The sequence below is a fragment of the Sturnira hondurensis genome, unplaced genomic scaffold, assembly GCF_014824575.4.
Source record: "Sturnira hondurensis isolate 20B ecotype Veracruz unplaced genomic scaffold, ASM1482457v3 Scaffold0005279, whole genome shotgun sequence".
NCBI lineage: Eukaryota > Metazoa > Chordata > Mammalia > Chiroptera > Phyllostomidae > Sturnira > Sturnira hondurensis.
In genome coordinates, this window is record NW_028077910.1 from 6,729,382 (window position 1) to 6,745,062 (window position 15,681).

Here is a 15,681-nt window from a genome sequence, read left to right on the forward strand (position 1 = left end):
CACCAGATCCCCAACACAGATTCTAATTGGGAGAAGGGGGGGTTCACCTACCCAACACTGCCAGTGAGTCTGCCTTGTCTGTGCACAAGTATGTGTGTGTGTCCATTAAATTTCACTCTGGTTCATTTTAATTGCTGTATAATCAATAATGAGATAAGTATTTTGGAATATATATAACGAATTATTTAGAAAATAGCCCTGGCTGGCATAGCTCAGTGAATTGAGCGCGGGCCAGTGAACCAAAGGATCGCGGTTCGAGTCCCAGTCAGGGCACATGCCTGGGTTGCAAGCCAGTTTCCAGCAGGGGACTCACGAGAGGCAACCATACATTGATATTTCTCTCCCTCTCCCCTTCCCCTCTAAAGATAAATAAATAAAAATCTTAAAAAAATACATACTTACATATGTATATATAAGCAATCACCCTCATATTAAAATATATACCTTCAAAGGCAAATGGAAATTTCAGGAAAAAAAGATTTGGGCACAAAGCAGTGGTTTCTATAAATTAAAACTATTAATACTGTAATAGCAATCCTAAGTGAAATTGAAAACAAAAGTAAAAATAAAGACTTCTACCTGAAAATTTAAAACCTATTACATAATTCTAGAATGAAAAGGGAACTACAATCATAAAGAATTCCTGAAAAGTAATAACGAAAACACTACATCAAAATCTATGTAAAGCAATATAAAGGGAGTTTTCATAGGCTTAACATCTCCATCGATAAAAATGATAGAACATAAGTGAATTAAATTTCTAAACAGACAACTAGAAAAATTATAGCAAAGTACGCCAGAAGAGTACAAAGGGAGGAAAGATAAAGCGGAAAGTGAGGTAAATAGAAAAACAGCCAATTCAAAAAAATTCTGCTTCTTTGAAAAATTAACAAAATAAACCACTAGCTAATTCAGTTAAGGTAAATACAGGAAGAAAACAAATATAAAAAATGAGAAAATGACAAGAATGGCTAATGCAGAGGAAATGAAAACAAAATTCTATCAAATCTGAAAACCTAGATGATACAATTTCTTAGGGAAATATTACTAGAATCAACCTCAGTAGAAACAGAAATATAAAGTTTAAACAGAACAACTTTAATAAAACAAAGTTATCAAAAAACTTTCACAAAAAAATCCAAACAAACCAGCCAAAAACCGAGACCAGGCCCAGATATTTTCAAAGGGGAATTTTACCAAAACCTCAGGACCAGATGGTTTCCCAAAGTTAAATAGATTGGTTTCAAAGCATAGAAAATGAGAACTTCTAAATTCTTTTTATGACAAAAGCATAACATTTTTATCCTAAAGTTGATTTTTTAAAAAACAAAAAAGAAATTAGACATTCATGCAAATACCCTAATATACTATTACCAATTAAATTCCACATGAAGAAAAGAATACACATGCCTATGTGGAGTTTATATCAGAGATGCAGGAATAGTTCAACATTAGGAAGTCTATTACTATAATTCACTCCCATGGAAAATACATTAGTATCTTAGGAAATCTTATTAGTTACTATATTGATAAGTTTAAAGGGAAGATATTATTTTCTCCATAGATACTGAAAAAATTTTAAATAAAACAATGTCCATTCTCAAAAAAATCTCGAGAATATTGAGGTGAATGAAAATATAAATATATGTCTATATGTGTTAACATGGTATATATAACATGTATGCATGCATGTGTGTATAGATGACCAGGGACCCAATAAAAATCGGAATTACCTTCTGGAGGACAGGCCCCTTGTAGTACAGGTTCCCCGCACTAGGTGAGGGGGCTCTAGGGACCCATCTGTATCAGTGTACCAGAAGGCATTGTTGTGAGAGGCTGCATTTGGCTTTTTTTTTTTTGAAGACCCTTCCACTGCATCTGGGCAGATGATTGAACACCATGCTGGTGGTTCAGCAGCTTTTGACCAGAAATGGCCATGCCTGACCCTCCCTGTTCATCTGATCTCACCCCAAGTGACTTTTTTTGTTTCCCTGGATGAAAACAGTCCTCAAAGGAAAACATTTTGCCCATGTGAAAGATGTGAAACAAAAACAGCAGAAGTACTAAAAGGTACCAAAATTGAATTCAAAAACTCTTTTGAGCAGTGGAAAAATGTCTCAATAGGTGTATCAAATAGCACTTTGAAGGTGACTGAAGTAAATAAATTCTGGGTTTTGGGGGTCCCCTCTTGTATGCATGTATGTATATGTGTATGTGTATGTGTGGAAAATCCCTAAAGCTAGTCTTTTACTTAATGGAAAAACACTAAAGTCATTCTCTCTAAGATCAAGAACTAGGCAAGACCACTATACATTTTTCTGGAAGTATTAATAAGTGATATTGGACAATCAAAAACAAACATATTGGAACCGTAAAAGTAAAAGATAAAATAGAACTTTTCTATTTTCAGGTGACCTGATAGTATGCCTGGAAAATCCCAGTTAATCAATAATAATGCTAATGCAAAAATTATTCACTAAGATAGCAAGATATAGACTTAGCAAAAATAAACAGGTCTTATACAAAAATAATCACCAATTAAAAATATAATGGAAGAAAATCTCATTTACAATAGCAACAAAAAGATAAAATATAATAATAAAAATACAAAGAACTGTCCAAAACCTATGTGAAGTATAAAAGGCTACTACTGAAAGACACAAAGGTGACTTAAACAATAGAAAGGCATTATTTATTCTTGGCTGTGAGTGCGACATTATTAAGACAATAGTTCTACCTATTTTATAAATGTAAGGCAGTCCTAATTTAAAAAAAACAAGCTTTTAATGGAGTTAAACAAGTTGCTAAAAACTTTGTATGAAAATATAAACATGAGATAGTAGCTAGGAAAACCGACAAGAAGAGAGCCGTGGGGGGGACTAGCACTACCAGAAATTCAAACATACTGCAAAGCCTCCACAAGTGAAAGAATAAGGTGCTGGCCAATGACTAGAATGACTAGAATGACTAGAGGGATATATATGGAGAGAAAGAGAGACAGACCAAATGTAAATAAATGGAGCAAAATGTTGGTTAATAGGTAAAAATCTAGATAAAGAATATATAAATTTATGTATATATCCTTCATTCAGATTTTTATACACTCATATGTAGGTGTGTGGGTTCCTTGAATTGTGTATAACTTTCAGAAAGTTTACAATAATTTTTAAATAAAAATTTTTTAAGATTCAAAGAAGTAGGTTTAGAGCCACTCAATTCCGTAAATGTATGTAATAGCTTGCATAAGCTGAAGGATATACATGCAAACATGCATGCCCCCAAAATGTTAACTAAAATTTCTAATTAAGTGGGATTTTAGATATCATTATGCAATTTCTTTTTTTCTTCTCATTTATTTTCATGAGCGTTGCTTTTGGCATAAGAAGCTAATTCTGTTCATTTAAAACAATCCTCAAAGCATTGTTTATAGGAGAAAAACTGGAAATAATCTAAACAGCCACCAATAGGTGAACAACTAAGCTGTAAATGACAAGTAATACAAGTAAGCAATGGACAGAGATACTGGTTCTCATTTTAAAGTCTGATCAATTACTCAAAATTCCTGTGACATTGTATAACAAGAAAATCTGACATCTGAAACTGCATTTGTTTAAAATAATAAAAACAGTAAGTCAGGCTTTCCTAAATACACAGAGAGAGAAGATGCATTCAAGATGCATTACAAGTAAATTTTGTAATCATAGTTTTTAATGCTCTCTAATCAAATTAGTAAAAAAAAAAAAAAAAAAAAGGGTGAGCAGCAGTGACTTCAGGTCTTATTATTCCTGCCTGGTGCCCTTGGCTTTCACCTAGGAGTGCCTAACAAAATATTCATAGGTCGGAAGTGTTAAAAGCAACATTCTTCAGTAGTAACAAGTGTCTCTTCAGAGCCTCGACGTTGTTTGCACAGAAGGCTGTAGCACATCCGTGGTCAAAGCTGCTAAGTTTGTTTTCATAGGACTGTGTGTGCTGCATTGTCATTTGGGTGTATTTTTCCGGAGATGGGTGGCGCTATGCCTCATGACACGCAACATGCTCCACTTTGTAGCACGTGCCAGAGAAAGAGAAAATACCACAAAAAAACTACTGTGAGGTGGTATTTTTGCCACACATAACAAAATCCCTTTTTTTTTTAACAGCCCTTATGAGGCCATAGTGTTGATGACTGGAAAGTTTGAGTAAGGGATACTTACAGATTCCTGTTTTATAAATTAGCTACTGGCAAATAAGATGGGTTTCAATAATAAGTGAATATCAGGGGTGCAGACATTTTCTACTTTCCGTGTTACAGTATGATTCTCGGTGGTGTTAACCGAGCTGAGGTCTTCTGAAAGAGAATACTGGAATAAAGTATGCCATCTGATCCCCCATAAGAGACTTGGCGATGGAGTAGTACCCGAGGCAGCTGCAGGGGCAGGTGTATGCAATACAAATGCAGCGTGACTGAGAACACCGATCAGAGTTTGGCTATAGGTCATCGCAGGCTTTCTCGGTTTAAAATACATATTGGTTCTTACATGGGTAAATGTTTACTAGAATATTACAGACATTCATTAAAATATCTATAATCTTTCCAGTACAAAATTCAAGTGTAGATAAATTTTAAAATTTAATGTTAACCATAAGGTTTATGTTCTTTGCAAGTGTACACTGATTTGCATGTGTTCAATCAGAAAAATAGTAAGAGCTATGAGAACTGTCTTTTCTCCACTGTTTCGAAGTGTCCTTTTGCTCTGAGTGACAAAACCCATTTGTGCCTGTCTGTTCCTGGTTCTCTGTTCTATTCTATTGGTCTCTGTGTTTAACCTTGAAACAATGTCCAACTGCTTTAATTATGGTATCTTTAAAATAAATCTTAATCAGACCAAAAACCATACTTGAACAATAATTAAATAAATAAATAATAATAAAAAAAACTTAAACTCTAAAAAAAAACCCTTGGTACATTTACACAATGGAATACTAGACGGCAGAAAAAAAAGAAAGACCTCCTACTCTTTGCAACAGCATGGGTGGAACTGGAGATCATTATGCTAAGTAAAGTAAGCCAGGAGGTGAGGGACAAATACCATATTATCTCATCTTTAAGTGGAACCTCATCAACAAAAGAAAAAAGCAAACAAAACATAACCAGAGACATTGAAATTAAGAACAATCTGACAGTAACCAGAGGGGACATGGGAGAGGTTAATGGCAGAGAAGGGTTTTCAGGAACAACTACAAAGGACACACAAACAAAACCAAGGGGGAGGGTGGAAGCAAGGGAGGGAGGTGGGTTTGGTTGGGTTGGGAGATGGTGATGGGGGATAAATGTGGAGAACTATCATTGAACAACAGTAAAATAACTGAAGAAAAACAAATAAATAAATCTTAATCTGTAGAACAAGTCTGTCCACTTCATTTTTCCTTCTGGTCTTGTCTACTCTGGTATCTCTGTTATCACACAAATTTTCAAACTGGTTCAAAAAAAGAAAAGGAAGAGAGGGCAGATGGGAGGAAGGGTGAGAGGGAAGAAATCAAGCTACTGTTTGCAATCACATTGAATCTATAATCCAGTTTGGGGAGAATTGGCATCTTTAGTATATTGGTTTTTCCAATCCAATGCCCTATTTATTTGGTATTCTTTAAGTTCTCTCAACTATCGCCTATAGTTCTGCATAAAGGTCTTGTATTATCATTATTTTTCTTAGACATTTGATATATTTGTCATTAAAAATATCGTTAATTTTTATATTCTAATTTATTGCTAGTTTTTAAATAAACACTTGATCTCTGTGCATGAACTTTGTATCCAGCAATCTTGATAAATTCAAGATTTAATTATTCTGATCATTTATCTGTAGATGCTTTTAAACTGTACATGTACAATTACATAAAAATAATAACATTATCACCCAACTTGCTGCATAGCCTATTGCTGGATATGTTTGCTAATAATGTATCTGTGAATGTAAATATATATGTATAAAAGTATCCTATACATTTAATATATATTATATATTTTTTCATAAAAGATCTTTTTTTCTTCTTCACAGTGTCCTTTATATACCGGTTTTAGTATCGAGGTTCTGCTGGCCTCATTTTTAAAGAAAGTTGATTACTGAAAGTATGTAAAATTGGTATCTTAGCCTATTGGCCACATTCATTTGGTTTGTTTCAGGAAACAATTCCAGGTAACAGATGGAAGGACCTGGAAAGGGTGAAACTGGGAAGGAGTGAACGCGAAAATGAACGTGCTGTGGACAAAGGAGGCATAATTCTGCTGGGATCTTCCGGGCACTGGTGAAGAATGTACTTTTGAATAGCCCACTCAAGAGAAAGAAGCTAATACCAGCCAGTTTGGGGCAGGTATGGTTTTTCCCCGTGGCTCCTGGGAGACTTGTGGAAACCTCCCCACCAACACTCACCCGTATGCAACCTGGAAGTAAGAGCACGTCGACATCCCCCAGACAACTATCGACCAGTGTGGATAAGAAACTGTGGATATATGCTTCCCGCTTTCAGATTAAAAGGTAAGTTGACACAGTGTGAGTTTGAGCACCAAAGAAAGGTACTTGTTACAACTGGTATTATTTCTTTCTCAAATGTTTGGTAGAATTCACTGTTGCAGCTGTCTGTGTGCCTTTCTTGTGGAAAGGTTTTATTTAAAAAATCAATTTTTTAAAAAGATGTAAGTATTCAGATGTTCTGTTTCTTCTCATGTAAATTCCAAACTGTATTTTTCTAGGCATTCATTTCATCTAATTCATGGTATTTTGGAATATGAGTGTTACTTTTTTATTCAATTAGTGTGTGTTTAGATTTACTCACAAAAGTTAGACATTTTCTTTGCTATTTCTTTTGCTATATAGGCCTTTTTTCTAGGATCATTCTCGTCCTTCTGAAGTATACCTTTCAGAATTCCTTTCCTGGGAGTCTTGTTGGTAGCAAACTTCCAGTTTTGTTATCTAAAAATATCTTAAATGCATCTAATCTCTTGAAAGATAGTTTGTTATTGTTCTTTGTAGCCCTAAGTAGACAGTCATTCTCTCTCAGCACTTTGAAGATAATAATCCTCAGTCTTGTACTGTTGCTAACATGCAGGCAGCTGTTAATATAACTCCCATTGGTAAATATGTTATCTTTTCTCTATGAATGCTTTTGAAATAATTCTGTGTTTGTGTTTTGAAGTTCCACTACAACGTGCTTAGGTGTGCATTTCTTTGAAATTGTCATGCCTGCCTGGCGTTTATTGGGATTTCTGAATCTAAGAATTCAGCTATTTTTTCTCTAAATTTTGCCTATCCCCCCATTTTCTCTATCCCATATATACAATCTCATATTTGAATTTGATTGTATAGGTTTTTTTAAGGGTTACTTTTATTCATGGATTAAGTTTATGATTTTAGTCCCCGTGTTATTTAAAAATTTTTTTGTCAGCTCTACTGCTCCAAGTTTATCTCAGAGAATCCTTTTGCTGGTATTTAAAGTTCATTTCTCCAGAGGTCATTTGCATTCGCTTCTTCTGCCTGGCATTACCAATCCGAGCACCCATTAAACTCCATTTTTAGCTTGCAGGTTTTCATGCTATTTGAGCACAACTCATTCTAGCCCCAAACTCCTATGAGGGTGAGGGCTTGTCACTCTTGGCTCAAAAAGAAAATTGTTTTAGTTTCCACCAGCTTAACCATAGTGATTATCTATAAAACCATATTTTAATCAGTTTTTAAGAGGTGGCTATATATGGAGGAGAATTCTCTGTGAATTTAATCTGCCATATTGTTCTATATTTTATTTTATTGATTTATTCAGGCTGCAGCATCAGGTAGATCCAATGACTGAAGTTTATAATGTATTAGAAATATGCCTGTCATACATTACAATATCTTATATTTGAATAGCTGGAAAGACAACTTCCACTAATCATTCTAAATTGTCTTGGCTCTTTTCAGATGCTTATTATTTCATGTATTTTAGAATTTGTTGTCAAAATGTGTATCTGTGGGGCACTGATAGGCATTATATTAATATATACTGTTTCTGTGTATAAAGTTTGGGAACAGTTGAGTTATTTATAATATTTAATCTTACCATCTGCATGCTCCTGGTTAATGGTTTTAAGTTTTTTTCCCTAAGTAAGAGAAAAATGTTTTCCACTATAGTTTCTAACTAGTTACTTTGGGATTACTAGTTATTTTGAAATGTGTTGTTTTTAACATCCCATTTATACAAATGACTTTAATAGTTAAGTGTTTTTCTTTTTGTCAGAACATGGAAGGCTGCCAAAAACAAGCAAAATAAAATAACAAATGCCTCAATTAATAGCTTTTCCCCCAAAATATTCAATACTACAAAGATTACTTTTCTCTGCAGCCTGAGCAACCCTTGAAAAGGAAATAGTAACTGCTCTTCCCCTCTCCTCACCCCCTTAATGTTTGGAAAAGAAATGAAAGTATTGTGGTTCTCAAAGCAAAGAACGAAAGATTCTTCTTAAAATGGATATCTGGGAATTCTGTACCTCTATTCAGACCCCTACAAGTTGTATATTTCATTAAAGCATAGTTCCCACTATTACTAATTGCTGTCAAAAAGGATATATACATCGTTGTTACTGTCCGATGCAAAACTCTTGAGAGGCAACCCACTTTCACAATCTGACGTCAACTACAGTTCTTCAAAGTTCAAAAGCTATTTTTTTCTTTTTATCATCAAGATGGTCACCACCCCCACCACCACCCACTCTCGTGAGCATTATACATTTTCGTAGTTAGGTCTTGGAAAATATTCGGTGAATTTTAACTGGGAGGCACTTTGGATGGAAGTGAAAATTCTTAGGGTTAACTGTAAAACCCATGATAACATAGGATAAATTATACCCAACGAGGGACCAAGTGAGCACTAGTAACCTTCTGTTAAAGGCCTTCCACCCACCAACGCTCACAATGCACCCGGCCCGGAATCCTAGTTTATTTGGACTCCAGAAACACTGATTTCCCTCAACGGTCATTTAGAAAACAAGCCAAAGACCTAGAAATAACTTTTTCGTTGGAGGATTATAATTGCAGTATACGACAGATCTCAAAGCAACCTCGGACAATGCCTTGTCCAGATGGAAAAGATCCTGGCGATTTAGTGCAGGATCTAGAAGTGCAGAAGATTCCTAGGAGTGTGTCTTGTCGCTGGAGAAAACCGTGAGTCATTTCAAAGCCGCCGCTGGAGGGCGCTCCCTAGAAACTTGACTGCCAGGGGATTCTACGCGCCACGGGCCACGCCCTCGTTTTCTTGGTAACGGGCCGCCGCGCTCCTCCCCAAATTTTCCTCCGGCGGACGAAGGTCTTACGTTCTTGCGCGTGACGCAGCACGCTTAAGTATAAATACTTGCCGTCGGCTCCCGATTTCTCTCTGGTCTCTCGGACAACGTGAAAGATGGCGCCGGTGAGTGAGTGTGGTCTCGCTGAGCTAGCCTTACCCCCAAAGTACGCGATATGCGTCTGGAGGGTCGAGTTTGTCTCATTAGAGGTAAAGGGAGAGTAGAAATGGAGACTGGGTCAGGAAAGCCGCCAGGACGTTAAACCTCAAGGTGGTTTTTCCACGCGGTTTTGCGGCGTTCGGGCTGGGCCGGGCCTTGGCTTAGGATGGGTGGTCGTGCGAGCTCTGGGAAGGAGGCCGGACAGTGAGTGGGCCTAGAGGCACAGACAGCATTTGGGCCATTTCTTTCCTCCTTCGTCCTGGGCGATGCTGGTGCTGCTCGTATTCACTTCCACCGGGAAGGAAACGTCGGTATCTGGCGGACCCGACGGCCTAGTGAAGGCGGCCGGAGCTCCCAAGCGCGCGGCGCCCGCGATACTCGCTGTGCTAAAGAGAACTTAAGAACTAAGTTGGGGAAGTTTGTTTATTATCTCAGGAAGGAATTGTTTTAAAGGTACAAGTTACGACTCTTAGGCAAATGTAAAAGGAATGTGCTTTAAAAGTTTTATATACGTTACTGATTAATAAGGGGACCAGTTAGACGTTAAAATCGGGCCAGAGAGCATTTGAAAAATTAGGGGGGGGGGTGTCGGAAAAAATTTTAAAAACGTTAGGGAGGGTAATATTGCTGGGTGATGTCAAGGGGGCGTAGGCCCCTTAAGTTATCTGTTCCACCGGCCAACATCTCCTAAATTAAATAATGCTCCAACAGAGTTATAAATTACACAGTCAAACCCAGTAATCTTTTTTACCAGTGTCAAGTTTTGGATAATATTTTTTGGCACAAGTTCTTCAGCTACCCACGAAAGCAGACTGGCCTTAGTACTTGGTATCTATCTATCTGGGTAGATCTGATTTGGAGGCGACAGCCTCAAAGTACTGATTTGTCTGTTTGACTACATTGTCTGAGAGTGAGTGGGGGGGGGGGCGGGGGTAGTAGCCAGAGCGCCATTTCATTTGTGTAGCCTTATTACATGGTAATTGGTCTAAAAGTTCTGCATCTGGGAAACTTAAGTTACCTGTATTTTTTAAACTTAAAAAAAGAAAAAATCTTCAGACTAAAGGTCCCCCTCCGCTTTTCTTACCTCTAACAGCATAAGGATTGAATTCTCTGAATTTAAGCTGTTGTAATGGAGCTTGTACTGTGTGGTGTGCTGTTCCCCAGCGCATTGGGATGGCAGTAGTAAGGCAGTAGTAAAGCAGCGTCTGTCCTGTACGAAAAAAGCACCTAGTAATTTAAAACTGGACATGGGGTATAATAAAGGCCATAAAACTCCTCCCCATAACATAACAAAGGGAGTGTGATTAAGGGCTCAAACATCTGAGTGGATGTTTCTGGTTTTAACTGGGCAGTAGAAAGTGGGTTGATCCCCTTAATCTTTTCCAGTTGTAAAAATGGGGGGAGGGGTGTTGTGGAATCTTTTAATGAAGGAAGCTCACCATATACTTTGTGCTTTGAGTGTTGTATTTGTGAGACATTCAGATGGTGAATGGGAAGTCTCCATTGGATTTTACAAAATCTTGGTTTAATGAAGTTAAGGAGTATCTGATAAATTTTTTAGAGTTTTGTACCATTTCTTATAATAATCATGGTAGTGTATGTCATTGCACTGATTTTTGAAGTTTGTGTATAAAAATGAATGGGTTATTTTTAGAAAGTCATAATTACGATAACTTTGTGTAACAGAAAGTCAAGAAGCCTAAGAAGACAATCTGGAAGTTTGGTTTGGACCTTACTCACCCAGTAGAAGATGGAATTTTTGATTCTGCAAATTTTGTAAGTATCACTCTACTCAGTTTATTTTTATCTTTGTGGAGATCTTAATAAGGATTAAGTATGCAATATTTGATTTTAACCTAAACTCTATTCCTAGGGTACCTTCCCTAGTGAATATCTAGGGTTTCCTTCCCTAGTTTCGCATTTTTTCTGTTTTAAAATAGGAACAGTTTCTGCGGGAAAAGGTTAAAGTCAATGGTAAAACTGGAAATCTTGGGAATGTGGTTCACATTGAACGCTTCAAGAATAAAATCACAGTTGTTTCTGAGAAACAATTCTCTAAAAGGTTAGTATTTGTTTTTCATAATATTTTACTGAAATTTTGGTAATTGGAATATTTATAGAATGTGTAATCCTAATATCCTCTATTTATATGTAAGAGTAATATGTTGATGTTTGTGAGATATATCAAAAGTGCTTTGAATTTTAATGAGGCCTATATGAATGGAAAATATATTTGGTTAACAAATATATTCCAGTTATTTAGGCTGATTGTCAATAAGTGTAACTTAGCATGAAAATCTAGGCAGACAAGTGACATCCAGGCCTCTTATCCAATGAATCATAGGCCCTGTAATCCAACTTGTATATAAACTAATCACTAGGGATTTGGAGATGAAAGTAAGTATATGTTCTTGGGGGTCTTTTGGACTTGCAGATAAATATTATGAAATGAGATAGGAAGGGCCCAAGAATTAGCAGGAAACCTGAAAATGAACATAGTATTCATTTTCAGTGGAGTATAGAGGGAGCAGCATTAGCAGAGGGCAGGGAGGCTGGAGGTGGTGTGGTAGTTAGGAAAGCATGTAAAGGGAAGGGAATGGCTGGTGTGATGAAATTAACCCATACAGCTTTTAATAAGGGCAGCCATGTGTTAGTTGCAAGGCTGTGGATGATCTTAAATCTGTAAGTGGAACCTGTTGACAGGTTCCCCCTTGTTGATCCAACATGGGATTGAGGTTTGGAAGGTTGATGGTGCTGGAGTTAAGTACATGATACATTTGAAGAATGAAATTGTGTATTTGGTTTAAAAATTTCATTGTGGCAGTAAGACAGAAGAAAAAGCTACTGTATTGCTGTCTTGCATACTGTCTTCTAACAAGAATATTAGGTTCAATGAGATGGGAGAAGTTTTGTAGAATATAAACTGATTCTAACGAGTTGAAAGGCTACCTTATTTGAATCCCTAGTGATGTCGCACAGTAGTTAATACAGCATATTTTGGAGGGAGTTGGGAATCCAAAAAATGAATATTACAGTGCATATCTTATATGTAATAGGCTTCTACACGTTAGGTATTATTTTGAAATGAAATTCATATTTTTGTTTTAAAGATACTTGAAATATCTTACCAAGAAATACCTTAAGAAGAACAGTCTTCGTGATTGGCTTCGAGTGGTTGCATCTGACAAGGAGACCTACGAACTTCGGTACTTCCAGATTAGTCAGGATGAGGACGGATCTGAGTCTGAAGACTAGGTGGGGCCGCCTGTTACAGGGCTCTGCTTACCAGCAAAACAAATAAAGTCTTCCAGAGAAACATCCAGAACTGGACTTCTGGTTTTCTATGAATAAAGAAACACAGTACTCTTTATGTTAAGCTTTTGTTTTTTATTTAAGTGTATGTTGTTTATGTGATACTGGGTATCCTGTGATAGTTTCTGTTAGTAGTATTTAAATAGCTTATAGCTAGTGGAACTTATCTCAGGATTTCTGAAATTTCACTGCTTTTACAAATGTCTTCAGGTTAAAATATGTAGCATTGTATAGGAAGTAAATGAAGCACAGTCTGGGTGTAGCTTTTAGTGTACAGTGCATAAATGCAGTCCTGAGTGCCTAGAGTGGGTCTTGTACGTAGGTGCTCAGTGTTAACTCGTTCCCACACTCTGCTTCAGGGAATGTTGACTTTCTAATCAGTATAAAGTTTAGATGAGATGGTGTTGCTCTAAACCAATTGCCTACCAGAAGCCTTCTAGGCTTCAGAAACAAAACCAGATCTTAACTCTTACCGTCTTACCCATTAAATCTGTTTCTTGTCTGAAAAATTGTAATTTACTTAGCCTGTTGCACGTTTTGTCTCCTTAACTCCTTTCTACACCACCCCCCACCACAATCATTCTAAAAGTGTAGGTTATCCATTAATTATTTAGGACTTCTCAGTGTATGGACCTTTTCCCCTAAATTAAGAGGCCTTTGAGAATTCTTTTAAGCAGAATGATTTGGCAAAATCCAGATTGCAGGAGAGGAGAGCAATAGGAAGGTGCTAGCCACCTTACAGATTTCTTGGTTTTCCAGTGGTCCCAAGTAATGTGGCATTTTTCTCTACTTTTAACCCCAAGTGGTAGGGTCAGTACTTAAGGTACATACATGGACCAACTGTGGGCCCTGATACCGGTAGAATTTGTTGCCAAATAGTGCTTGACTATTCTAATAGATTTATATAATCAGTTTTGGGAGTGTTTGAAATAAGTTTTCATTTTCTTGATTATTTTAGGAGCTCCCCAACATGAATGTACTCCTTGGCATCTCCTTGGTCCTTTCCCAGGTGATTGTAATAACTTCCTAAATTGCATCTGTCCTGTTCTTGGAATAGTTCATGTTATATTGGATGCAAGGAGAGGATGATAATGGTAGTGTCCTGTGGAGGATGGCAGATAGAGTTTTGGAGAGGATGAGAAATGGATATATTATACTTTTTTTTAACAGGTTAAAATCTGTGGGGCTTGATGATGGACATTGGTGTTAAGGGAGAAGTGTTGAGGGTGGTGCACTTGCTAGATAGTGGCGTTTGTTGCGTTGGGTCACAATGGAAGAAGGCAACAATAAGGGAAAGGTTCAGTTCAGGCCATGCTGCGTTTGAGGTCCAGAAGACATCAGGCATGAAGTTGAATATATTTGTCTACAGGTAAGGGAGGATTTATGTGATGTCTGCTAGCCTTATGCATGTAGGTGGTGGTTAACAGTGGGTGTGGGTAAAATTGCCTACAGATCAGATCACGTATTGCAAATACCAACTGCTTCCTTCATTACTTCCCTAGGATAATCTCAGAAACATGGTTGTGTTATTCACGTGTTTAAAATTCTTCAAAATGGCATCTCTTATTGTGTAATAGTGCCTGGGTATATTGCACCAAATAAGATATGCCTTTAAGAACTTAGCAGGTTAGTCCAGACAGGTAAATCCATTTATTAAGAAATACACGTTTAAAAAGTCTAATTCCTCTATTAGTCCCCTCCATTCTGTTTCCTTCCTCCCTCTCCAGGTAGCCATTTAAAAAGAATGTTATGGCTTATCTGTGCTTTTATATACACCTTTAGTTACGTGATAGCTCACTGTGCTCACTTCTCCACATTACTTTTTTTCACTTCATATCCTGTAGTCAATGGATCACTCCTGTGTGAATGTACCATAGTTTATTCAACCAGTTCATCATTTACTCAACCAGTGGGCATTTGAGTTGTTTCCAAGCTGCTATAAATAGGGCTGAATGAAAAGCCTTGGGCACATACCTTCTCTTATATCGGCCATTAAATTTTTGGAGTGGGTTCCTAGAAGTGAGACTTCTGGATCAGAAGAGAGAGGGATGTGTAATTTTTTTTTTAAATCCTCACCCAAGGACATGCTCATTGAGGGGAACAGAGAGAAATGTCCATCTGGGACCAAACCCTCAACCTCCTGGTTTATGGGACAACACTCCGATCAACCGAGCCACACTGGCCGGGGCAGGAATGTGTAATCTAAACACGTGGCCATTTCCCCTGTGATGGGGACGAATAGTAGCATTTTACCTTCCCACCAGCGGTAACTGAAAATGCCCATTTTCCCACAGACTCGCCAACAGATTATTCAGTTTGAGTTTTTTGATCTGATAGGTGTGAGACATGGTTTTCAGGATCATTTTAATTTGAGTTTCTGTTGTGAGTGAGGTTGAGTGTCACTTAAGAGCCATCTGTATTTCTTCTTTGGTGGGTTACCTGTTCATATCTCCAGGATGTATGTGGGATTCCTGTTTTTATTCATTTTTTAAAGCTTCTATATTAAGCCTGTTACACCCCTGCTTATGATTAAGTTGCAGATTTTCGTCTCAGTTTGTCATTTGTATTTTCTCCATATTTATGGTGGTTTTTTTGTTTTGTCTTTCTCTAGCAGAATTTTTTTTTTGTTTACTTTTATGCAGTTAAATCTATTACTTCATGATTTTGAGCCGTTAGAAAAGGTTTCCTCATTTCCAGGTTATTGAAGAATTCCTTCATGGTTTCTTTTAGTGCTTATGTTTCAGTTTTTAAATTTAGGTCTCTGTTCTATTTGGAATATACTGTGGTTCACAATGTAAGAAGTAGGTCTGATTTTACCTTTTTCCCATGTTGCTACCCACTTCTATACCGTTAACCCTGATTCTAAAGTACTGAGAAAGTTTTGATTAACTCTGCTTTTCCTCCTTATCTGGAAACCCTGG

The 15,681-nt window shown here is 37.1% G+C and overlaps 1 protein-coding gene across 1 annotated transcript; it reads left to right on the forward strand.

The window, feature by feature from the left end:
- Positions 1 to 9,333: 9,333 nt before the first annotated feature.
- Positions 9,334 to 12,824, forward strand: RPL22L1 (ribosomal protein L22 like 1). Its single transcript, XM_037046537.1, has 4 exons — positions 9,334 to 9,414; positions 11,135 to 11,224; positions 11,389 to 11,510; positions 12,559 to 12,824. The coding sequence occupies exons 1-4, from the start codon at positions 9,406 to 9,408 to the stop codon at positions 12,701 to 12,703; spliced, it is 366 nt and encodes a 121-aa protein (XP_036902432.1). The 5' UTR covers positions 9,334 to 9,405; the 3' UTR covers positions 12,704 to 12,824.
- The last annotated feature ends 2,857 nt before the right edge of the window (positions 12,825 to 15,681 follow it).